Below are 25,224 nucleotides of genomic sequence, written 5' to 3' on the forward strand. Positions count from 1 at the left end.
GCTATGTGCAGGTGCTCATTTCATGTCATGACTAATGTACTTATGTCGCGTTCACGTCCTGTCGCAGTGATCGGACGAAAGAATTGGAGCGTTCACGTGCTCGGAGCTCAGAAGGAAAGCAAGAACCGTTCTCACCATTGACCACCCGAAATCACGGTCATGTTTGTGGTGCGTGAAGTCAGTGTTCGGCATGTGGGAAAGAGATCATGGCCAAGTTTCCTAGTCGTAACGACAAGTTGGAGGGGTGTTCACGTGCATATATCCCAGTAGGAAGGTCGTATTTACGATTTACCCGACAAAATATGAACAAGGCATGAAGGCAGCTCTGCCCCGAAGAAAGAATTAATGTGGTTGGTTGACTCAATTACGAGGGCGGGGCTTACATTTTATTTCAAACCTGCTGCATGCTCCAAAAGGATACTTGAACCAATCTGCTGTTATGGTGAGTGAGCAATTTTTGGGGTGATTTATTGTATGATTCTGTTTTTGTAGATAACTAGCTATATTTATCATTGGAAAGTTGTTCTAATCTCACAAATCTCACATGTTCATTTAAAAAATTATATCTCCTTCATTAAACAACCTGCTAGAAAGCTAGCTGGTGCTGGTAAGATGTCTCGATAACTAATTGTAACGTGGCGAGAATCACTAGACTGCCTCCTACAAACGGGAAGGTACGTGCTTCGACTAACCACAAGTGTCCCTCACACATTGGGGCCATGTGGGACTGCCTCACAGCCACCATCCCACTTCTGACACCAGTGTAGCGAACGGAGGGAGTGGGAAGCGATCCTGAGTCTCCAGCGTAAAAGGCAAACCACCTACGCAATCCCGCCAATATGGAAAGCAAAGATTGCTACAGTATATTTTGATTATTTAACCCCCTAGAGTCTATTGAGGCACCGGTGCATCCATAAGTAACATAGTAAATAAATCTGCCACAAAATCTGTCAATTTAAGCTAGAGATATCTGCATATCTTGCATTGACTTCGTCTCAATCCACCGCATCCACCTACGTCGCCCTTCCTCTTATGCAGTGGAAAGTGGCAGAGCTACACACTGTTTGTCAGACCAGGTGACATCTTGAAGATCGGCCTTCTCACATCCGCCTACAGAGGGAAGACTCTCACGAACACAAGGGTGTGCTCCGTTTTGCTCTACGACCCCCACAAGTGTCACGGGACTCGTCTGAAGTCAGTAATGCTGATGTACCAACTTTTGTCTGTAGCATCTGGGCTACAAACTAATATGACAGGGGAAGAACTGCTCTGGTACGCTGCATGAAACTAGTAACTAACGTCCATAGTTACCACAGCCACAATCATAAACCCCGCCTATTTCTACAATTTCACTTCTTAACCTAGAGTTGATGTCCACGCCCCCGCGTAAATCTAATTAGCATACATTTTGCATGGGCTGCGTCTCAATCCCTCACATCCACCAATGGCGGCCTTCCGCATCAGCGGTGTTCGTCAGACTGTAAGACATCCTGAAAATCAGTCATCTCAGAAAAACATCTGTAGCTTTTGAACGGTTTGGGTTGCGTCACGGGACACGCCGGAAGTCGGTACCGCCGATCTGCCATCTTCTGTTGGTATCGTCCGAACAGTTAGGACTACACATTAATATGATTTCTCTATGAAAAGGTAAAATATGGGTGAAAATGTTTCATTAAATATTTTTATTAGACCTAAAGGGGTCACAATTCTAAAATTGATTTTATTGTTTTTTTTCTCTCTCATCAATCTACACACAATACCCCATAATGACAATGACATAATTGCAGGAAATCTGTGATTTCCTGGGGTCCTAAAATTCTAAATCAAATAACTAAATTATCCTTGGTGTGACCATCTTAAAACAATTCCATATGCCAACCCACCATCTAAAAACAATTCCATATGTCAACCAGTCATTAAAGTGTTTTTGTTAGACCCATGCGAACGTGGCCAAAGAAGTGACTGAAACTGGAACCAACTTTGCAGCGATGATAAAGCTACAAATTAAGGTGATATTTGAGTCCTCTCTCTTAACCAATGAATTGTACATATGCTTTCAGTTTGCGAGTGTATAGCATGTACAGCTATAGCATTTTGGGCCCCTTCACGTGCAATTATTAGTATTTTTTGCACCCCTCTTGACAGAAGTAGCCTCTACGTTTTTTAAAGTAACTTTTTGGCAATTCTACACATTTTCCCATGGGAACGGAGAGAAAATGTTGTGAATTTATCACAAATTTCCTGCAATTATGTCATTGTCATTATGGGGTATTGTGTGTAGATTGATGAGAGAAAAAAAAAACGATTTAATCCATTTTAGAAGAAGGCTGTAACGTAACAAAATATGGACAAAGTGAAGGGGTCTGAATAATTACCAAATGCACTGTATATTGACGAGATGCTCATGGGAGTCGTTGTCCCAAAGCCTGGAATGCATGCGACAAGCTTAGGTTCAAAATAATCCCATTGAACGCTAGCGAAGCCAGTGAGCATTTGGTCTCTCTTGATAAAAAAAAAAAGGATAAAATAATTGCAAATCAGCTGAGTGAGATCGAATGTGAATGGTCCAAAAAATGGTGTCAATGGAAGCCAGTTTGGATTTGGCTTCACACCAATCACTAATCAAAAGCAAAATGTCATTGTCAGAAAAAACTTGATTTGTTGTATCTCGTTGTGTCGTTGTCCTCCGGTGGCTATCCAGCTAGCTAAAATGTACCCTTCCCTAAATTTGCCATGTATGGAGATAGAGATTTGGACTTGTGGTTTTACTTAATTCTCCGTACTGGCCAATGATTAAAACGGCAATTCTGATCCAACCATAAATTAATACATTGTTGTGCCTCTGGCCTGAGAGGATGGAAGTTCAATATGTAGTTAGATGTAGTACGCTAATCTTAACTAGTTGGCTCATCGTTGCCCATGAAAGGAAGCTAGGCTAGCGAGCAAGCGTTTTAGCAAGGTAGCCAAGAACAACAAAACTAAAAGAATGTACTGTATGACAGAGTCATAGACCGCTTCGTCAACATGAACGAGAGGAGGATGACATTGGCGTTTCTCTACAAGTAGGGTGAGTCATGTTTTTTCTACTTTTCTACACACACACACAAATCAGAAATCAGAAATCATGGACAGCCATATCATATCTAGCTTATGTTGATTGGCCGAAATTGTTTTTGGTATCTTTAGTTGTCACTGTTTTAGACTAAGCAGAGGTGATTTGATGATGTTGAAATGTTTTAATTGAAATGGTGCTGGAATAGTGGAGGCAGCTCCCGTTTTCTCTGCCTCTTGCGGGCAACTCTCTGTGGTTCTAAATCAATAGTTGTTTTGTAGTCCGAAAATGTCAGAAACATGAATTTGCCAGACAATGCTGTAGGTCATGTAAATCAAATCAAATCAAATGTTATTGGTCACATACACATCGTTAGCAGATTATATTGCGAGTGTAGCAAAACGCTTTTGCTTCTAGTTCCGACAGTGCAACAATATCTAACAAGTATTATCTAATAATTCCACAACAAATACCTAATACACACACATATAAGTAAAGGAATGGAATAAGAAAATATAAATAAATAGATGAGCAATGACAGAGCAGCATAGGCAAGATGCAGTAGATGCTTTACAATATAGTATATGCATATGAGATGAGTAATGCAAGATATGTAAACATTATTAAAGTGGCATTATTAAAGTGACTAGTGTTCCATTTATTAAAGTGGCCAATGATTTCAAGTCTGTATGTAGGCAGGTAACATCACAAAATTGTTTGTTACATGGAATATGCTTTGTGGACTTCAACAGACAATTGTTGCTCTCTGGTTTTGTGATTAAACAAAGGTGTGGTTGAATTTATTCTGCCACAGTGTCTTATTGTCTAGGCCTATATATCACGGTGGCAAGGTATATGAACTAACAGGTTATAGAGCAAACAACGCAATTATCACAACACCTAGGTTGTATAGCTTATTTTTTTCTGCCTTGTCTTCCTCGATGATGTTACCTACGCACAGCTACTGTAGAAACGAATTGGGTTTATTTTGGACAAATTTTGGCGAGAGTGAAACCTCTCTCTTCGCCTCTTATTCTCTGACTGAGCTTCCTCCCCTCACCATATTTGGGAATGAAAATTCCAACCGGATGCTACAGATTTATACATCCGGGGAATCATCTGTTTCTTTGTTCTATCATCTGTGGGCACCATCAAATAGGCGGCGCCTACTTCCCAAATGGGCAAGAGTCAACCGATCTACACTTGTCATTTGACAAACCTTGCTTCTCGAGTTGGATTGACATATTGCTTAACCAACCGCCATGGTGTTCGCTGTGGTGGCCCTTCCCCCTTCCGATGACGTGGTGTTACTGTTATAATTTTGTCGGATAACAGGACGAAAGCTACTGTACTGAGGTGAGTTGCTACAGTGTTGCACTATTGGGGTCAACTGAAGTGCAAACGTTCGTTCAAAAATATACCAAATTTCTCTGCTGACTTTACAAGGTATTGCTATGAAAATCTGGGTTTGCCATTTTAGTTGCCTTCGAATATGAACGGTTCTGTAATTCAATGTTGTTTTTTTGTTAGCTGTTAGCCATTTAGCTAACGTTGGCTAGTAGCTCAGCCCCTTTATTTGAATGGCAAAACTCCAGGATTATACAGTCTCTTAATGCTAGGCGTTGTTTTGGTATCGAGTGCCTACAGCAATATCCTGGTAAAGATCCTTGCCTTCTGATAGTGTCTATTACTACCACATAGACATATACTTTTGCATTATTGTTGATTCCTCCTATTAGGCTACTGGCTTTAATGAATACACTTTGACATTCCTACCCTATAGTTATGTACGAGTAGAAATATAAGAGAGGCATCCTTATCTCCGTTTTGATAACACACACACACACTGTACCTCGGTAGCACACAACATGTAACGTTAGCTACTAACCCAATAATGCATTTCCTTAGTGTCCCTGTTCTACCAGTCCTTGACCCAGTACGGTAGTAGTATGTCTCGGGAACAGCTGGTGGTAGAGAGGGCAAGGAGGGCCTTCCAGACCGGTATGTCGAAACCCCTGAAGTTCAGAGTTCACCAGCTTAAGAACCTGCACCGTTTCATCACAGAGAGACGCAAGGACATTGCAGACGCTGTCAATAAGGACCTTAACAAGGTAAGCGTTGGAGTGGCGTCCCAAATTACACCCTAGTCCCTTAATAGTGCACTACTTTAGAGCCCTGGGTCCTGGTCAAAAGTAGCACACTATAAAGGGAATAGGTTACCATTTGAGAGTTTAATTTGACAATTTACATAAAGGTATCCTATAAGGGGGTTGTAAAATGGTTTATAAGTAGTTTTTAGAATAAGTTAATATGTAGTCTGGACATCTAATTATAACCCACTTATAACTGTGTTAACCTACTGTAGAGCACTCTGTGACAATGTTTTTGTAAAAATGGCTATATAAATATGACTGCCTGACTGACAGATTGGTGTAATGGTGTGTCCTTGACCTGCTGCAGACTGAACACAGCACAGAGTTGTTTGAGACCCTGGGTCTGGAAGGGGAGATTGACGTGGCTGTGGAGAGGCTAGCAGAATGGGCTGCCCCTCGGCCTGTAGAGAAGAGCCTCCTCACCATCTTAGATGAGGTAAGACAAGATAAACATTGGAGGGTCCCAAATGGCAGCCTATTCCCTATATTGTGCACTACTTGTGACCAGGGCCCATCGGACCTCATTGTCTGTTTCCACCTAAATGTATTTTTACAACATAGAACGTTTAAATTGTACCTTTATTTGACTAGGCAAGTCAGTTAAGAACAAATTCTTATTTATAATGACGGCCTGGGAACAGTGGGTTCCTAGGCTTTACCTTGTTCAGGGGCAGCTCATGAATTCGATCCAGAAACCTTTCGGTTACTGGCCCAACTGTCTAACCACTAGGCTACATGCCACCCCTACAGAACATAGGAAGGATGGGGGATCATAGATTAAAAACAGTCTACGTCTTGTCACAGGTATACATCCAGCCAGAGCCCCTGGGAGTGGTCCTCATCATCGGGGCCTGGAACTATCCCTGGGCAGTGACCCTCCAGCCCCTGGTCGCGGCTATTGCTGCAGGTACTGTAGTAGAAAACGAAATGGAGGTGGTTCTGTGTGTAAACAATGCTCGCATGATGAATAACCTTGCCTGAGACTTGGAAACTTGTGTTAGCTCCCCGAGCTAATGCCTAGGCTTTACCTCAGCAGGCTAACATTGAGCTAACACAGTCTTGTAACTGTTAGGGTTGCGTCAATCGAATCTGGTATCAGGATAAGTATGACACTGAGTCACCGAATGTATGCTATGTATTTTTTATTAGCTAAGCAATAAGTGGTAAATGCAATTTTCGTATATACGGGCTCTCTGTCACACCTCGCAAGGCAAAACAGAGAACTGACTTGTTCCTGACAAAGATATTATAATATACTGACAGAAGTCATTCCTGCTTCTGAGCCAGCCTGTCAGAGTAGAGACTGGGCGTGGTTTAAACTCACCCAGCCTATCGTTGATTGTTGGCGCACGAGCTGGTCCCAGCCCCCGGGCGCTTCAGTGGTCAGTCGTTGTAGTTGTGTAGAATATCTATGCGCCCATGCTCGATACAGTTATCACACACCTGGCTCCTGTTATCTAACAAAAGACTGTTTGTTCCCGACACTACGTTCTGTATGTGTCCGTTTTTATGTTATTCTGTATTTCTCCATCACGAGAAAGGCCCATGGCCCTGAAACTGTTAACAATGTCTCAAGTCAGCCATGGTGCATAACCCATACATCCACACAAGCCAACAGCAGATAATATTAAATCACATATATGGTAACGGGCTATAGTGCATAACACAGAATCCTCACATAACGTTGTTATGATTACACATTCACTGTCTAATACCACCTCTCTTCTGCATCCCTCCATCATCCATCCCTCCCTCATCCATCCCTCCCTCATCCCTCCCTCATCTATCCATCCCTCATCCATCTCTCCCTCATCCATCCCTCCCTCATCCATCCCTCCATCCCTCCCTCATCCCTCCCTCCCTTATCCATCCCTCCCTCATCCATCTCTCCCTCATCCATCCCTCCCTCATCCATCCCTCCATCCCTCCCTCATCCCTCCCTCCCATCTCATCCATCCCTCCCATCTCATCCCTCCCTCCCATCTCATCTCTCCCTCCCATCTCTCCATCCCTCAGGTAATGCAGCTGTGGTTAAGCCGTCAGAGGTCAGCTCTCATTCAGCCAAGGTCATGGAGGAACTGCTCCCTCTCTACCTGGACAAGGTCACTTCACTAGCATCAAATCCTTATCAGATGCATGTTTACTCCTTTACACAGCCTTCAGAAACCCTTTGACTCATTCTACCTTTACACAAACAGGCTCCTGAACAGCTTCTATCCCCAAGCCATATGACTGCTAAATAGCTAACAAAATAGCTAACTAAATAGCTAACTAAATAGCTAACTAAATAGCTAACTAAATAGCTAACTAAATAGCTAACTAAATAGCTACACAAACTATCTGAGGTGTCCATTGTATTTTATTCTTCTTTTTTTGCACTGTCTCTACGCACACTCACATGGCCCCTACACACTGTCACTCCAACACACACACAAACACACACTCCATCATCTGCTCACACACGCATAATATGCATTTATACTGACTCTACACATACACACACACATACAATCATCATATACTGTACACTCCTGCTACTCTGTTTATCACATAACCTGATGTCTCCTTCCCCCTATACATACAGTATCTACCTCTATCACTCCAGTATCCCTGTACATTGTTAATATGGTAATGACCCTGTATATAGTCACATTACCCCTCTACATATCTACCTCCATCACTCCAGTATCCCTGTACATTGTTAATATGGTACTGACCCTGTATATAGTCACATTACCCCTCTACATATCTACCTCTATCACTCCAGTATCCCTGTACATTGTTAATATGGTACTGACCCTGTATATAGTCACATTACCCCTCTACATATCTACCTCCACCACTCCAGTATCCCTGTACATTGTTAATATGGTACTGACCCTGTATATAGTCACATTACCCCTCTACATATCTACCTCTATCACTCCAGTATCCCTGTACATTGTTAATATGGTACTGACCCTGTATATAGTCACATTACCCCTCTACATATCTACCTCCATCACTCCAGTATCCCTGTACATTGTTAATATGGTAATGACCCTGTATATAGTCACATTACCCCTCTACATATCTACCTCCACCACTCCAGTATCCCTGTACATTGTTAATATGGTACTGACCCTGTATATAGTCACATTACCCCTCTACATATCTACCTCTATCACTCCAGTATCCCTGTACATTGTTAATATGGTACTGACCCTGTATATAGTCACATTACCCCTCTACATATCTACCTCCATCACTCCAGTATCCCTGTACATTGTTAATATGGTAATGACCCTGTATATAGTCACATTACCCCTCTACATATCTACCTCCACCACTCCAGTATCCCTGTACATTGTTAATATGGTACTGACCCTGTATATAGTCACATTACCCCTCTACATATCTACCTCTATCACTCCAGTATCCCTGTACATTGTTAATATGGTACTGACCCTGTATGTAGTCACATTACCCCTCTACATATCTACCTCCACCACTCCAGTATCCCTGTACATTGTTAATATGGTACTGACCCTGTATGTATTCTGCTTACTTACTTTACTCATGTTATTCTTACATCTTGTTGAAACATTTTGTTGTTACAGCCTGAATTCAAAATGGATGAAATATTATTTTAAAATCTCACCCATCTACAAACAATACCCCATAAAGACAAAGTGCAAACATGTTTTTTTTTTTTTTAAATGTTTTATTTTTTTGCAAACGTATTGACAATGAAATACAGATATCACATTGACATAAGTATTCCCACCCTCGAGTCAATACTTTGTAGAAGCACCTTTAACAGCGATTACAGTCTTTCTGGGTTAGTCTCTAAGAGCTTTCCACACCTGGATTGTGCAACATTTGCATTTTCTTTTTTACCAATAGGTTCCCTTCTTTGCGAGGCATTGGAAAGCCTCCCTGGTCTTTGTGGTATTATCTGCGTTTAAAATTCACTGCTCGACTGAGGGACTTTATAGATAATTGTATGTGTGTTGTACAGAGATGAGGTAGTCATTCAAAAATCATGTTATACACTATTGCATACAGAGGGAGTCTATGCAACATATTACGTGACCTTTTTAAGCAAGGGTTTACTCCTGAACTTATTTAGGCATCGCCATAACAATGGGGTTGAATACTTATTGACTCAAAACATTTCAGCTTTTAATTTTTTATTCATCAGTAAAAAATTAGAACAAACATATTTCCACTTTGACATTGTAGGGCGTTGTTGTTGTTGTTGTTGTTGTTGTGTGTAGTAGGTCAATCAAATCCATTTTAAATTCAGGCTGTAACAACAAAATGTGGGGAAAGTCGAGGAGTGTGAATCCTGTCTGAAGGCCACTGTGTTTCCTTTAAATTCTAATTTCAAACCCTCTAGTGTCGTAGGCTTCTGTTCATGGTGAGAGGAAACTGAAGTTTGTGTGTGTGTTTACATGTCTGTCCCTGTCCTCCCCAGGAGCTGTACCCTGTAGTGTGTGGGGGTGTCTCAGAGACCCAGGAGTTGCTGCGTCAGCGTTTCGACCACATCTTCTACACAGGGAACAGCACTGTGGGTAAACTGGTGATGGAGGCCGCAGCCCGACACCTCACCCCTGTGACCCTGGAGCTGGGGGGGAAGAGCCCCTGTTACATCGATAAGGACGTCGACCTCAGAGTTGCGTGCCGGTCAGTGGCAGACTGCCCCATATTCCTTGAGAGTTATTCAATCTGTGTCATTTTGTCCCTGGTCATCTAAAATCTTGGAAATTGTATATTGTGGGCAGCGTCACTGCAACAGCTCAAGGACTGTTTCAAATGAGATGAGCTCAAAGACCATTTCATACTTTACTCAGATGAGAACAGGTCAAAGTCTGTTTCATACTTTACTCAGATGAGAACAGCTCAAAGTCTGTTTCATACTCAGATGAGAACAGCTCAAAGTCTGTTTCATATTTTACTCAGATGAGAACAGCTCAAAGACCGTTTCATACTTTACTCATTACTCATTAATCCTCTGTGTTTCCGCAGGCGTATCACCTGGGGGAAGTTTGTGAACTGTGGTCAGACGTGCATCGCCCCAGACTACATCCTGTGTGAACCCAGCCTCCAGGACAGAGTGGTGGAGGAGATCAGGAAATGCATCACGGTATTATACAAATGAGTTGAATAGAAATGGGGCAGAATGGGGCTTACACATACAGTAGGGTAATTAACATTCCACTACTTCATCTGACCCAGAGTACAAGGAGGGGTACGTTAGCTCAGAACCGGTGTTGACTCCAGACCACTCATACAGAACCTTGATCCGGCAACTAAGATCTATGTCACGTCTGTTCTTAAAGAAGTCAACAGTGGGTTTAACCGCCTTGTTCAGGGGCAGAATGATAGATTTTTACCTCGTCAGCCCAGGGATTCGATCCAGCAACCTTTCGGTTACTGGCCCAACTCTCTAACCACTAGGCTCCCTGCCGCCCCCCTGTTCTTAAAGAAGTTGACAGCAGCTGTAATTCACTCAGTGCCTGTACAAAGTCAACACCCCCTTGAACTTGTTTTCCATCATATCTACACACCATACTCCACATTTAAATCTACACACCCTACTCCACATTTAAATCTACACACCCTACTCCACATTTAAATCTACACACCCTACTCCACATTTAAATCTACACACCATACTCCACATTTAAATCTACACACCCTACTCCACATTTAAATCTACACACCCTACTCCACATTTAAATCTACACACCATACTCCACATTTAAATCTACACACCCTACTCCACATTTAAATCTACACACCATACTCCACATTTAAATCTACACACCATACTCCACATTTAAATCTACACACCCTACTCCACATTTACATCTACACACCCTACTCCACATTTAAATCTACACACCATACTCCACATTTAAATCTACACACCCTACTCCACATTTAAATCTACACACCCTACTCCACATTTAAATCTACACACCATACTCCACATTTAAATCTACACACCCTACTCCACATTTAAATCTACACACCCTACTCCACATTTAAATCTACACACCCTACTCCACATTTAAATCTACACACCCTACTCCACATTTAAATCTACACACCATACTCCACATTTAAATCTACACACCCTACTCCACATTTAAATCTACACACCCTACTCCACATTTAAATCTACACACCATACTCCACATTTAAATCTACACACCCTACTCCACATTTAAATCTACACACCATACTCCACATTTAAATCTACACACCCTACTCCACATTTAAATCTACACACCATACTCCACATTTAAATCTACACACCCTACTCCACATTTAAATCTACACACCATACTCCACATTTAAATCTACACACCCTACTCCACATTTAAATCTACACACCATACTCCACATTTAAATCTACACACCATACTCCACATTTAAATCTACACACCCTACTCCACATTTAAATCTACACACCCTACTCCACATTTAAATCTACACACCATACTCCACATTTATATCTACACACCATACTCCACATTTATATCTACACACCATACTCCACATTTAAATCTACACACCATACTCCACATTTAAATCTACACACCATACTCCACATTTAAATCTACACACCATACTCCACATTTATATCTACACACCATACTCCACATTTAAATCTACACACCATACTCCACATTTAAATCTACACACCATACTCCACATTTAAATCTACACACCATACTCCACATTTAAATCTACACACCATACTCCACAGTTAAATGTGTTTTACATCATATCTACACACCCTACTCCACATTTAAATCTACACACTCTACTCCACATTTAAATGTGTTTCCCATCATATCTACACACCCTACTCCACATTTAAATCTACACACCCTACTCCACAGTTAAATGTGTTTTACAACATATCTACACACCCTACTCCACATTTTCAAAGTAAAATAAAATTCTACAACATTTTCCAAATTAAGAAAAAAAAACTGAAATATGATAATTGGATAAATCCAACCCCCTGAGTTAATACTTGGTGTCAATTGCTCAGGTTCAGTAAATTTGGTTGGGGATCATTAATGGACAGTGTTATTTAAACCTTGACTCTGATTTTTATTTTAAGCAGATTTATGTCCGAACTGAGACTTGACCACTCAGGAACACTCGACACTGCTTTTGCATAAACATTTGTGTAGTTGTCCCGTAGAAAAATACAACCCTAGAGACTGAGGTGGGGTTTTCCTCAAATTTTTTACCTGGGCTCTGCTCCTTTTCATATCTATTTTCATCCTGACAAACTCCCCAGTCCCTGCCGGTGACAAGCATACCCATAACATGATGCTGCCACCACAATACTGGTAAATAGAGGGGGAAAAAAGTATAATTCCATTCCTTTTTATGTTAAGGAAAAACATTCAAGAGGGTGCAGACTTTCACTAGGCCCCATAGCTGCATTTTAATGGTCATTCGCAATAATGTATTTAACCTTTGTGCTGGTGTTAGGAGTTTTATACGGACGACCCAAAGTCCTTCGAGGACTACGGACGCATCATTAACCAGCGCCACTTCCAGAGGGTGATGTCACTGCTCGAGGGGAGTACTGTGGCCATCGGAGGAGACAGCGACCAGTCACAATGCTATATAGGTACGTTAACGAGGCCCCTGTAGGCTGTGTGTGTGTGTGTTCTCTCTCCAAGTGTGTGTGTGTGTGTGTTCTGTCTCCAAGTGTGTGTGTGTGTAGGTACGTTAACGAGGCCCCTGTGTGTGTGTGTGTGTGTGTGTGTGTTCTCTCTCCAAGTGTGTGTGTGTGTAGGTACGTTAACGAGGCCCCTGTGTGTGTGTGTGTGTGTGGGTGTGTGTGCGTGTGTGTGCGTGTGTTATTTCTCAAGTTTGTAGTATTCACGAGCCTTCCCTTCCCCCCCCCTGCCCCGTTGTGTCTGCTCACTGTGTGTGTGCGTGTGTTATTCCTCAATGTGCGCGTGTGTCCAGCCCCCACGGTGCTGAAGGACGTGACAGGGGGCTCCAAGGTGATGCAAGAGGAGATCTTTGGTCCCCTGCTCCCCATTGTCACTGTTAGTGGAGTGGACGAGGCTATACAGTTCATCAATGAGAGAGAGAAGCCTCTGGCCCTCTACGTGTTCTCACCTGACAACAAGGTAAAGACCATAGAAGTCAAATCAAAGCTAAAGTCTGTAAGATTAAACTAATGAAACATATCCATATTAATGAATATGACTTATGACCTACGTTAAATACTAAGTTAGTGTCTCTCTGTCTCTCTCCCTCTGACTCGCTGTCTCTCTCTCGCCTCCCTCCCTCCCTCCACCTCTAGTTGATCAGGAGGGTGATAGCAGAGACTTCTAGTGGGGCCCTAGTGGCCAATGACTGTCTGGTCCATTTCACTGTCAGTGCTCTCCCCTTCGGAGGGGTGGGTAAGTTAACAACACACACACACATATGATACTGATATGTGTGTTATGTGTGTGTCTTAATGGCACCCTTGTTAGTACCTGACCTGACGTGTGTGTGTGTGTGTGTGTGTGTGTGTGTGTGTGTGTGTGTGTGTGTGTGTGTGTGTGTGTGTGTGTGTGTGTGTGTGTGTGTGTGTCCTTCCTTCCTTCCTTCCTTCCCCAAGGTAACAGTGGTATGGGACGCTACCACAGCCAGCATGGCTTTGACCAGCTCAGCCACCTGCGTGCCTGTCTCATTAAGAAGCTCAACCTGGAGGATGCCAACGCCATGCGTTACCCGCCCCACACGGCTAAGAAGCTGGGCTGGGCACGCTTCTTCCTCCTGAAACGGGTCAACCTGCGCCGGCTCAGACGCATGGCACTACTGGCCCTGTTCTCTGCCATGGCTGCCTTCATAGTACAGGTCAGATAGATAGACTATAGTACAGGTCAGATATATGGACTATAGTACAGTTTAGATATATGGACCATAGTACAGGTCAGATAGATAGACTATAGTACAGGTCAGATAGACTATAGTACAGGTCAGATAGACCAGAGTACAGGTCAGATAGACCATAGTACAGGTCAGATAGACCATAGTACAGGTCAGATAGATAGACTATAGTACAGGTCAGATAGACCATAGAACAGGTCAGATAGACCATAGAACAGGTCAGATAGACTAGAGTACAGGTCAGATAGATAGACTGTAGTACAGGTCAGATAGATAGACTATAGTACAGGTCAGATAGACTAGAGTACAGGTCAGATAGACTAGAGTACAGGTCAGATAGATAGACTATAGTATAGGTTAGATAGATAGACTATAGTACAGGTCAGATAGACCAGAGTACAGGTCAGATAGACCATAGTACAGGTCAGATAGACCATAGTACAGGTCAGATAGATAGACTATAGTACAGGTCAGATAGACCATAGAACAGGTCAGATAGACCATAGAACAGGTCAGATAGACTAGAGTACAGGTCAGATAGATAGACTGTAGTACAGGTCAGATAGATAGACTATAGTACAGGTCAGATAGACTAGAGTACAGGTCAGATAGACTAGAGTACAGGTCAGATAGACTAGAGTACAGGTCAGATAGACTAGAGTACAGGTCAGATAGATAGACTATAGTATAGGTTAGATAGATAGACTGTAGTACAGGTCAGATAGATAGACTGTAGTACAGGTCAGATAGATAGACTATAGTACAGGTCAGATAGACTATAGTACAGGATAGATAGACTATAGTACAGGTCAGATAGACTATAGTACAGGATAGATAGACTATAGTACAGGATAGATAGACTATAGTACAGGATAGATAGACTATAGTACAGGTCAGATAGACTATAGTACAGGTCAGATAGACTATAGTACAGGTCAGATAGATAGACTATAGTACAGGTCAGATAGACTATAGTACAGGATAGATAGACTATAGTACAGGTCAGATAGACTATAGTACAGGTCAGATAGACTATACTACAGGTCAGATAGACTATAGTACAGGTCAGATAGACTATAGTACATGTCAGATAGATAGACTATAGTACAGGTCAGATAGACTATAGTACAGGTCAGATAGACTATAGTACATGTCAGATAGATAGACTATAGTACATGGGGCGGCAGGGTAGCCAAGTGGTTAGCGCGTTGGACTAGTAACCGGAACGTTGCAAGTTCAAATCCCCGAGCAGACAAGGTACAACTCTGTCGTTCTGCCCCTGAACAGGCAGTTAACCCGTCATTGAAAATTTGTTCTTGACTGACTTGCCTAGTTAAATAAAGGTAAAAAAAAATACAAAAACACACTATGTTCTCTCAGTCTGCTACTGAAACAGCAAATTCCTAGCTAGGAATACCAACACTTCATAAGCACATGCCCCTTGAACTCCAACTGTTTAGTGGAACACAGGCTACGATATGATACCCTTCTCTCAGTCCCAGAAGTGGACACATGCTCTGACATGTCAGATAGATAGACTATAGTACAGGTCATATAGACTATAGTACAGGTCAGATAGATAGACTATACTACAGGTCAGATATATAGACTATAGTACAGGTCAGATAGATAGACTTTAGTACAGGTCAGATAGATAGACTATAGTACAGGATAGATAGACTATAGTACAGGTCAGATAGACTATACTACAGGTCAGATAGATAGACTATAGTACAGGTCAGATAGACTATACTACAGGTCAGATAGATAGACTTTAGTACAGGTCAGATAGATAGACTATAGTACAGGATAGATAGACTATAGTACAGGTCAGATAGACTATACTACAGGTCAGATAGATAGACTTTAGTACAGGTCAGATAGATAGACTATAGTACAGGATAGATAGACTATAGTACAGGTCAGATAGACTATAGTACAGGTCAGATAGATAGACTATAGTACAGGTCAGATAGATAGACTAGAGTACAGGTCAGATAGACTATACTACAGGTCAGATAGACTATAGTACAGGTCAGATAGACTATACTACAGGTCAGATAGATAGACTATACTACAGGTCAGATAGATAGACTATACTACAGGTCAGATAGATAGACTATACTACAGGTCAGATAGATAGACTATACTACAGGTCAGATAGATAGACTATACTACAGGTCAGATAGATAGACTATAGTACAGGTCAGATAGATAGACTATAGTACAGGTCAGATAGACTATAGTACAGGTCAGATAGATAGACTATAGTACAGGTCAGATAGATAGACTATAGTACAGGTCAGATAGACTATAGTACAGGTCAGATAGATAGACTATAGTACAGGTCAGATAGATAGACTATAGTACAGGTCAGATAGATAGACTATAGTACAGGTCAGATAGACTATAGTACAGGTCAGATAGACTATAGTACAGGTCAGATAGATAGACTATAGTACAGGTCAGATAGATAGACTATAGTACAGGTCAGATAGACTATAGTACAGGTCAGATAGATAGACTATAGTACAGGTCAGATAGATAGACTATAGTACAGGTCAGATAGACTATAGTACAGGTCAGATAGATAGACTATAGTACAGGTCAGATAGATAGACTATAGTACAGGTCAGATAGACTATAGTACAGGTCAGATAGACTATAGTACAGGTCAGATAGACTATACTACAGGTCAGATAGACTATAGTACAGGTCAGATAGATAGACTATAGTACAGGTCAGATAGACTATAGTACAGGTCAGATAGATAGACTATAGTACAGGATAGATAGACTATAGTACAGGTCAGATAGACTATACTACAGGTCAGATAGATAGACTATAGTACAGGTCAGATAGACTATACTACAGGTCAGATAGACTATACTACAGATAGACTATAGTACAGATAGATAGACTATAGTACAGGTCAGATAGACTATACTACAGGTCAGATAGATAGACTTTAGTACAGGTCAGATAGATAGACTATAGTACAGGATAGATAGACTATAGTACAGGTCAGATAGACTATAGTACAGGTCAGATAGATAGACTATAGTACAGGTCAGATAGATAGACTAGAGTACAGGTCAGATAGACTATACTACAGGTCAGATAGACTATAGTACAGGTCAGATAGACTATACTACAGGTCAGATAGATAGACTATACTACAGGTCAGATAGATAGACTATACTACAGGTCAGATAGATAGACTATACTACAGGTCAGATAGATAGACTATACTACAGGTCAGATAGATAGACTATACTACAGGTCAGATAGATAGACTATAGTACAGGTCAGATAGATAGACTATAGTACAGGTCAGATAGACTATAGTACAGGTCAGATAGATAGACTATAGTACAGGTCAGATAGATAGACTATAGTACAGGTCAGATAGACTATAGTACAGGTCAGATAGATAGACTATAGTACAGGTCAGATAGATAGACTATAGTACAGGTCAGATAGATAGACTATAGTACAGGTCAGATAGACTATAGTACAGGTCAGATAGACTATAGTACAGGTCAGATAGATAGACTATAGTACAGGTCAGATAGATAGACTATAGTACAGGTCAGATAGACTATAGTACAGGTCAGATAGATAGACTATAGTACAGGTCAGATAGATAGACTATAGTACAGGTCAGATAGACTATAGTACAGGTCAGATAGATAGACTATAGTACAGGTCAGATAGATAGACTATAGTACAGGTCAGATAGACTATAGTACAGGTCAGATAGACTATACTACAGGTCAGATAGACTATACTACAGGTCAGATAGACTATAGTACAGGTCAGATAGATAGACTATAGTACAGGTCAGATAGACTATAGTACAGGTCAGATAGATAGACTATAGTACAGGTCAGATAGACTATAGTACAGGTCAGATAGATAGACTATAGTACAGGTCAGATAGATAGACTATAGTACAGGTCAGATAGACTATAGTACAGGTCAGATAGACTATAGTACAGGTCAGATAGATAGACTATAGTACAGGTCAGATAGATAGACTATAGTACAGGTCAGATAGATATAGTACTATAGTACAGGTCAGATAGATAGACTATAGTACAGGTCAGATAGACTATAGTACAGGTCAGATAGATAGACTATAGTACAGGTCAGATAGACTATAGTACAGGTCAGATAGACTATAGTACAGGTCAGATAGACTATAGTACTATAGTACAGGTCAGATAGATATAGTACAGGTATAGTATAGTACAGGTCAGATAGACTATAGTACAGGTCAGATAGATAGACTATAGTACAGGTCAGATAGACTATAGTACAGGTCAGATAGATAGACTATAGTACAGGTCAGATAGACTATAGTACAGGTACTATAGTACAGGTCAGATAGACTATAGTACTATAGTACAGGTCAGATAGATAGATTATAGTACAGGTCAGATAGACTATAGTACAGGTCAGATAGATAGACTATAGTACAGGTCAGATAGATAGACTATAGTACAGGTCAGATAGATAGACTATAGTACAGGTCAGATAGACTATAGTACAGGTCAGATAGACTATAGTACAGGTCAGATAGACTATAGTACAGGTCAGATAGATAGACTATAGTACAGGTCAGATAGATAGACTATAGTACAGGTCAGATAGACTATAGTACAGGTCAGATAGACTATACTACAGGTCAGATAGACTATAGTACAGGTCAGATAGATAGACTATAGTACAGGTCAGATAGACTATAGTACAGGTCAGATAGACTATAGTACAGGTCAGATAGATAGACTATAGTACAGGTCAGATAGACTATAGTACAGGTCAGATAGATAGACTATAGTACAGGTCAGATAGATAGACTATAGTACAGGTCAGATAGACTATAGTACAGGTCAGATAGACTATAGTACAGGTCAGATAGACTATAGTACAGGTCAGATAGATAGACTATAGTACAGGTCAGATAGACTATAGTACAGGTCAGATAGATAGACTATAGTACAGGTCAGATAGACTATAGTACAGGTCAGATAGACTATAGTACAGGTCAGATAGATAGACTATAGTACAGGTCAGATAGATAGACTATAGTACAGGTCAGATAGACTATAGTACAGGTCAGATAGACTATAGTACAGGTCAGATAGATAGACTATAGTACAGGTCAGATAGACTATAGTACAGGTCAGATAGATAGACTATAGTACAGGTCAGATAGATAGACTATAGTACAGGTCAGATAGATAGACTATTGTACAGGTCAGATAGACTATAGTACAGGTCAGATAGATAGACTATAGTACAGGTCAGATAGATAGACTATAGTACAGGTCAGATAGACTATACTACAGGTCAGATAGACTATACTACAGGTCAGATAGACTATAGTACAGGTCAGATAGACTATAGTACAGGTCAGATAGACTATAGTACAGGTCAGATATTTAATTGAAATAATGTCCGAGGGGATAACAACATGAATTGAAACACATTTCCAAAAAGTTTTTTCCAATGGTAATTAGACCATATCCCCAAGGTGCCATGTACATGTGGTCAACAAGCCTCCATTCACAAGGCTTTAGTTGATCAAAACATCTCTAAGTGTTGGGAGATGTAAAATCGAGGATGCAAGACACTGCAACACTTAATAAATTATTAATTTAACTAGGCAAGTCAGTTAAGAACAGATTCTTATTTACAATGACGGCTTCCCAGGGAACACCTGCCTTGTTCAGGGGCAGAATGACAGATTTTTACTTTGTCAGCTCAGGGATTCGATCCAGCAACCTCTCGGTTACTAGTCCAACGCTCTAAGCACTAGCCTACCTGCCGCCCCAAACTATAAACTCAGATTTCAAAATATATATCCTGGTAACTGTTGTTCCCTGATTTTTCAGGGGGGGGTTCAGACTGAGTTTGCTAATAGGCCTTCCTGCTCTAGTTTTTAATCAGTGGTTTAGAGAGCCAATGGCACCCTATTCCCTATGTAGTGCACTACGTTTGACTAGACCCTGTAGTGCTCGACATAGGGAATAGGGTGCCATTCTGGACATATCCCATAAGTGGATACTATGAAACAGTTGAGATCCCCACAATAGATCCCTGTCTTAGCTCGGCCGGTCACTACAGCCCCTCCTACTTAAATACCATTGTGGCCTGTGTGAGGGCAGAGGGAGGGACTAGAGCGTCTCGGTCCTGACTGGTTTAAATAACGACAATCTCTCAGTGACCGGTGATCCAAGGAAGAGAGAGGAGATATAGGGTCCATCACAAATGGCACACTATTCCCTATTTAGTGCACTACTTTTGACCAGGGTCTAGTCAAACGTAGTGCACTACATAGGCAATAGGGTGCCATTGGCTCTCTAAGCCACTGATTAAAAACTGGTGCCATTTAGGATGCTGACATAGAGGTTTGTTGTGTGTCCCACTAACAGACTGATACTCAAATCAGATGTTATTGGTCACATACACATGGTTAGCAGATGTTATTGGTCACATGGTTAGTAGATGTTATTGGTCACATGGTTAGTAGATGTTATTGGTCACGTGGTTAGCAGATGGTATTGGTCACATGGTTAGCAGATGGTATTGGTCACATGGTTAGCAGATGTTATTGGTCACATGGTTAGCAGATGTTATTGGTCACATGGTTAGCAGATGTTATTGGTCACATACACATGGTTAGCAGATGTTATTGGTCACATGGTTAGTAGATGTTATTGGTCACATGGTTAGCAGATGTTATTGGTCACATACACATGGTTAGCAGATGTTATTGGTCACATACACATGGTTAGCAGATGATATTGGTCACATACACATGGTTAGCAGATATTGGTCACATACACATGGTTAGCAGATGTTATTGGTCACATGGTTAGCAGATGTTATTGGTGACATACACATGGTTAGCAGATGTTATTGGTCACATACACATGGTTAGCAGATGTTATTGGTCACATACACATGGTTAGCAGATGTTATTGGTCACATGGTTAGCAGATGTTATTGGTCACATGGTTAGCAGATGTTAATGGTCACATGGTTAGTAGATGTTATTGGTCACATGGTTTGTAGATGTTATTGGTCACATGGTTAGCAGATGTTATTGGTCACATACACATGGTTAGCGGATGTTATTGGTCACATGGTTAGCAGATGTTATTGGTCACATACACATGGTGAGCAGATGTTATTGGTCACATACACATGGTTAGCAGATGTTATTGGTCACATACACATGGTGAGCATATGTTATTGGTCACATACACATGGTAAGCAGATGTTATTGGTCACATGGTTAGCAGATGTTATTGGTCACATACACATGGTTAGCAGATGTTACTGGGCACATACACATGGTTAGCAGATGTTATTGGTCACATGGTTAACAGATGTTATTGGTCACATAGACATGGTTAGCAGATGTTATTGGTCACATACACATGGTTAGCTGATGTTATTGGTCACATACACATGGTTAGCAGATGTTATTGGTCACATACACATGGTTAGCAGATGTTATTGGTGACATACACATGGTTAGCAGATGTTATTGGTCACATACACATGGTTAGCAGATGTTATTGGTCACATACACATGGTTAGCAGATGTTATTGGTCACATGGTTAGCAGATGTTATTGGTCACATGATTAGCAGATGTTAATGGTCACATGGTTAGCAGATGTTATTGGTCACATGGTTAGCAGATGTTATTGGTCACATGGTTAGCAGATGTTAATGGTCACATGGTTAGTAGATGTTATTGGTCACATGGTTAGTAGATGTTATTGGTCACATGGTTAGCAGATGTTATTGGTCACATACACATGGTTAGCGGATGTTATTGGTCACATGGTTAGCAGATGTTATTGGTCACATACACATGGTGAGCAGATGTTATTGGTCACATACACATGGTGAGCATATGTTATTGGTCACATACACATGGTAAGCAGATGTTATTGGTCACATGGTTAGCAGATGTTATTGGTCACATACACATGGTTAGCAGATGTTATTGGTCACATGGTTAGCAGATGTTATTGGTCACATACACATGGTTAGCAGATGTTATTGGTCACATACACATGGTTAGCTGATGTTATTGGTCACATACACATGGTTAGCAGATGTTATTGGTCACATACACGTGGTTAGCAGATGTTATTGGTGACATACACATGGTTAGCAGATGTTATTGGTGACATACACATGGTTAGCAGATGTTAATGGTGACATACACATGGTTAGCAGATGTTATTGGTCACATACACATGGTTAGCAGATGTTATTGGTCACATACACATGGTTAGCAGATGTTATTGGTCACATGGTTAGCAGATGTTATTGGTCACATGATTAGCAGATGTTAATGGTCACATGGTTAGCAGATGTTATTGGTCACATGGTTAGCAGATGTTATTGGTCACATGGTTAGCAGATGTTAATGGTCACATGGTTAGTAGATGTTATTGGTCACATGGTTAGTAGATGTTATTGGTCACATGGTTAGCAGATGTTATTGGTCACATACACATGGTTAGCGGATGTTATTGGTCACATGGTTAGCAGATGTTATTGGTCACATACACATGGTGAGCAGATGTTATTGGTCACATACACATGGTGAGCATATGTTATTGGTCACATACACATGGTAAGCAGATGTTATTGGTCACATGGTTAGCAGATGTTATTGGTCACATACACATGGTTAGCAGATGTTACTGGGCACATACACATGGTTAGCAGATGTTATTGGTCACATGGTTAGCAGATGTTATTGGTCACATAGACATGGTTAGCAGATGTTATTGGTCACATGCACATGGTTAGCTGATGTTATTGGTCACATACACATGGTTAGCAGATGTTATTGGTCACATACACATGGTTAGCAGATGGTATTGGTGACATACACATGGTTAGCAGATGTTATTGGTTAGCAGATGTTACTGGTCACATACACATGGTTAGCAGATGTTATTGGTCACATACACATGGTTAGCAGATGTTATTGGTCACATACACATGGTTAGCAGATGTTATTGGTCACATACACATGGTTAGCAGATGTTATTGGTCACGGTCACATGGTTAGCAGATGTTATTGGTCACATGGTTAGCAGATGTTATTGGTCACATACACATGGTTAGCAGATGTTGTTGGTCACGGTCACATGGTTAGCAGATGTTATTGGTCACATGGTTAGCAGATGTTATTGGTCACATACACATGGTTAGCAGATGTTATTGGTCACGGTCACATGGTTAGCAGATGTTATTGGTCACATGGTTAGCAGATGTTAATGGTCACATGGTTAGCAGATGTTATTGGTCACATGGTTAGCAGATGTTATTGTTCACATACACATGGTTAGCAGATGTTATTGGTCACATGGTTAGCAGATGTTATTGGTCACATGGTTAGCAGATGTTAATGCGAGTGTAGCGAACTTCAGCTTGTTGGCCGAATAAGGTGTTTTTCTATTATAAGTAGTGTATGTTGTCATCTGTTCTTTTTATTTTTTTTCAAATGAAAAAAGTTTATTAATACAATTTAAATGATTATCTCGAAAGAATCCCAGCTATTGTTTTTCAATGAGCTATTTGTGTGTCTAAATGCTAACTGAGTGCTTATATTTTGTCTCTTGAATTCATCCTGGAAAGTACATTTTCACAGAGATGGGAAGATACATTATGCGAACATTCCCTCTCTTAACTCCCACAGCTCCATAGAATGGTTTCCGTCCCAAATTACACCCTATTCCCTACATAGTGCACTTCTTTTGGTCAGGGCCCATAGAGCTTTGGTCAAAAGTTGTGCACTATATAGGGAATAGGTTGACATTGTGGACAGAACCCTTGTGCTCCCAACACAAGAATGGCTTTGTCTCCTTCAGACAATGTTTGGTGTTGTTGAGGAAATCTAAACACACAACACTAGAAACATGATCTACAGCCCCCTTTAATTACCCAGCATGCATTCTCCTTCACTAAATAAGGCCTTTGTTTTGGGTCCTCTGGTACCTCTACACATATCTGTTTTTGTAGTGTGCCGTGCCCCTGTTGATTGTCATGTTCATTGTTGTCCTGTTTGTGAAAAGCGATGATGGGAGACATTCTGTGCCTTGTGTTTCATGCAGAGGTTCCTGCGGTGATGCTGATGTGGGGAAACTGTACGTGAGGCTCCGCCATCTTGGACCCTGATTTAGACTTGTCGTGCTGGGGCAACAGTTATGTCTCAGTGTCAGTTATAAACATAGCAAAATTGCAATAGTTAATTTTAAATCACAATTATTTAACTCTTTTTTAAAACAAGGGTTATGAACCATTAATCATTTTAGAGGTGTTTATGATGCCAGTAAACCTGTATATTTGAGGTTATTTTTTATTTTTCGTATCGTGTCCTACACATTTCATCTCTGTTGCGCTGTTGCAAATGGATTCTAACCTCAATGGAAGACTGAGTACCATGCATTTGCATTATTCCTGGGAATTTCCAAAAGGAGTGCAACTGTTTTGTAATGTAAAGAATGTGCCTCTTGTTGTACTAGTTTTTATACTGATTATGTCAACAGTATGTTGACATTTATGTTTCACTTTATGTATAGTATAAAAAGAAAAGTTGCCTGCCTTATATACTGTCTTAACATTAACAATGAGATGATCAGTTTTTTTATTTAAGATATTAAAATGACATTTAGGCTGTGAAATAATATATAATAAGACCGTGAAGAGTTATTCATTTCAAATAAAAAGTTATCTTGTTTATGGGTATTTATTACACTTCTTCGATGTCACTTTTTAACAACAAAAAAAATGTATATTTAGCAAAAAACATTTCATACAACATTCTGTTATTTTACTAGTGTAACTTCATGAATAAAATTCTGGGATATTGTAGGACTAACCCATATGGCCATTTCGTAGCTCAATTTTCAATTTTGTATAAATGCAAAAAAAAAAACGTCTACCTAGCTACCTAGTTATTAGTGACGTCTGATGGGGTAAACGATACCCCCCCGTAGCCTCGTGCTATAAACGTTAAATGTGCAGCCATGTGCCTCCCACGGTCACGTCAGTGAGGCAGGAACAAGGA

At 40.7% G+C, this 25,224-nt stretch overlaps 1 protein-coding gene across 3 annotated transcripts; it reads left to right on the forward strand.

The window, feature by feature from the left end:
- Window positions 1–4,357: 4,357 nt before the first annotated feature.
- Window positions 4,358–24,894, forward strand: LOC139385714 (aldehyde dehydrogenase family 3 member A2-like). 3 transcript variants are annotated; one of them, XM_071130995.1, is made up of 12 exons: window positions 4,358–4,408; window positions 4,961–5,163; window positions 5,513–5,641; window positions 6,010–6,112; window positions 7,222–7,307; window positions 9,665–9,873; window positions 10,216–10,333; window positions 12,709–12,850; window positions 13,195–13,361; window positions 13,538–13,637; window positions 13,841–14,079; window positions 24,269–24,894. In XM_071130995.1, the coding sequence occupies exons 2-12, from the start codon at window positions 5,002–5,004 to the stop codon at window positions 24,281–24,283; spliced, it is 1,470 nt and encodes a 489-aa protein (XP_070987096.1). In that variant the 5' UTR covers window positions 4,358–4,408; window positions 4,961–5,001; the 3' UTR covers window positions 24,284–24,894. The 3 variants fall into 3 exon arrangements, with proteins under 3 accessions (XP_070987096.1, XP_070987097.1, XP_070987095.1); XM_071130996.1 differs by having other exon boundaries at window positions 4,359–4,498; XM_071130994.1 differs by lacking the exon at window positions 24,269–24,894 and having other exon boundaries at window positions 4,366–4,408; window positions 13,841–14,088.
- The last annotated feature ends 330 nt before the right edge of the window (window positions 24,895–25,224 follow it).

This window comes from Oncorhynchus clarkii, chromosome 27 (assembly GCF_045791955.1).
Source record: "Oncorhynchus clarkii lewisi isolate Uvic-CL-2024 chromosome 27, UVic_Ocla_1.0, whole genome shotgun sequence".
NCBI classification, from domain to species: domain Eukaryota; kingdom Metazoa; phylum Chordata; class Actinopteri; order Salmoniformes; family Salmonidae; genus Oncorhynchus; species Oncorhynchus clarkii.

Bases quoted from the DNA above. Each gene is read 5' to 3' on its own strand.
- LOC139385714 (XM_071130995.1), top strand. From the start codon at position 5,002: ATGTCTCGGGAACAGCTGGTGGTAGAGAGGGCAAGGAGGGCCTTCCAG. The intron at 6,113-7,221 runs GTACTGTAGTAG...TCCATCCCTCAG, and splicing joins GGTCGCGGCTATTGCTGCAG to GTAATGCAGCTGTGGTTAAG. The intron at 13,638-13,840 runs GTAAGTTAACAA...TCCTTCCCCAAG, and splicing joins TCTCCCCTTCGGAGGGGTGG to GTAACAGTGGTATGGGACGC.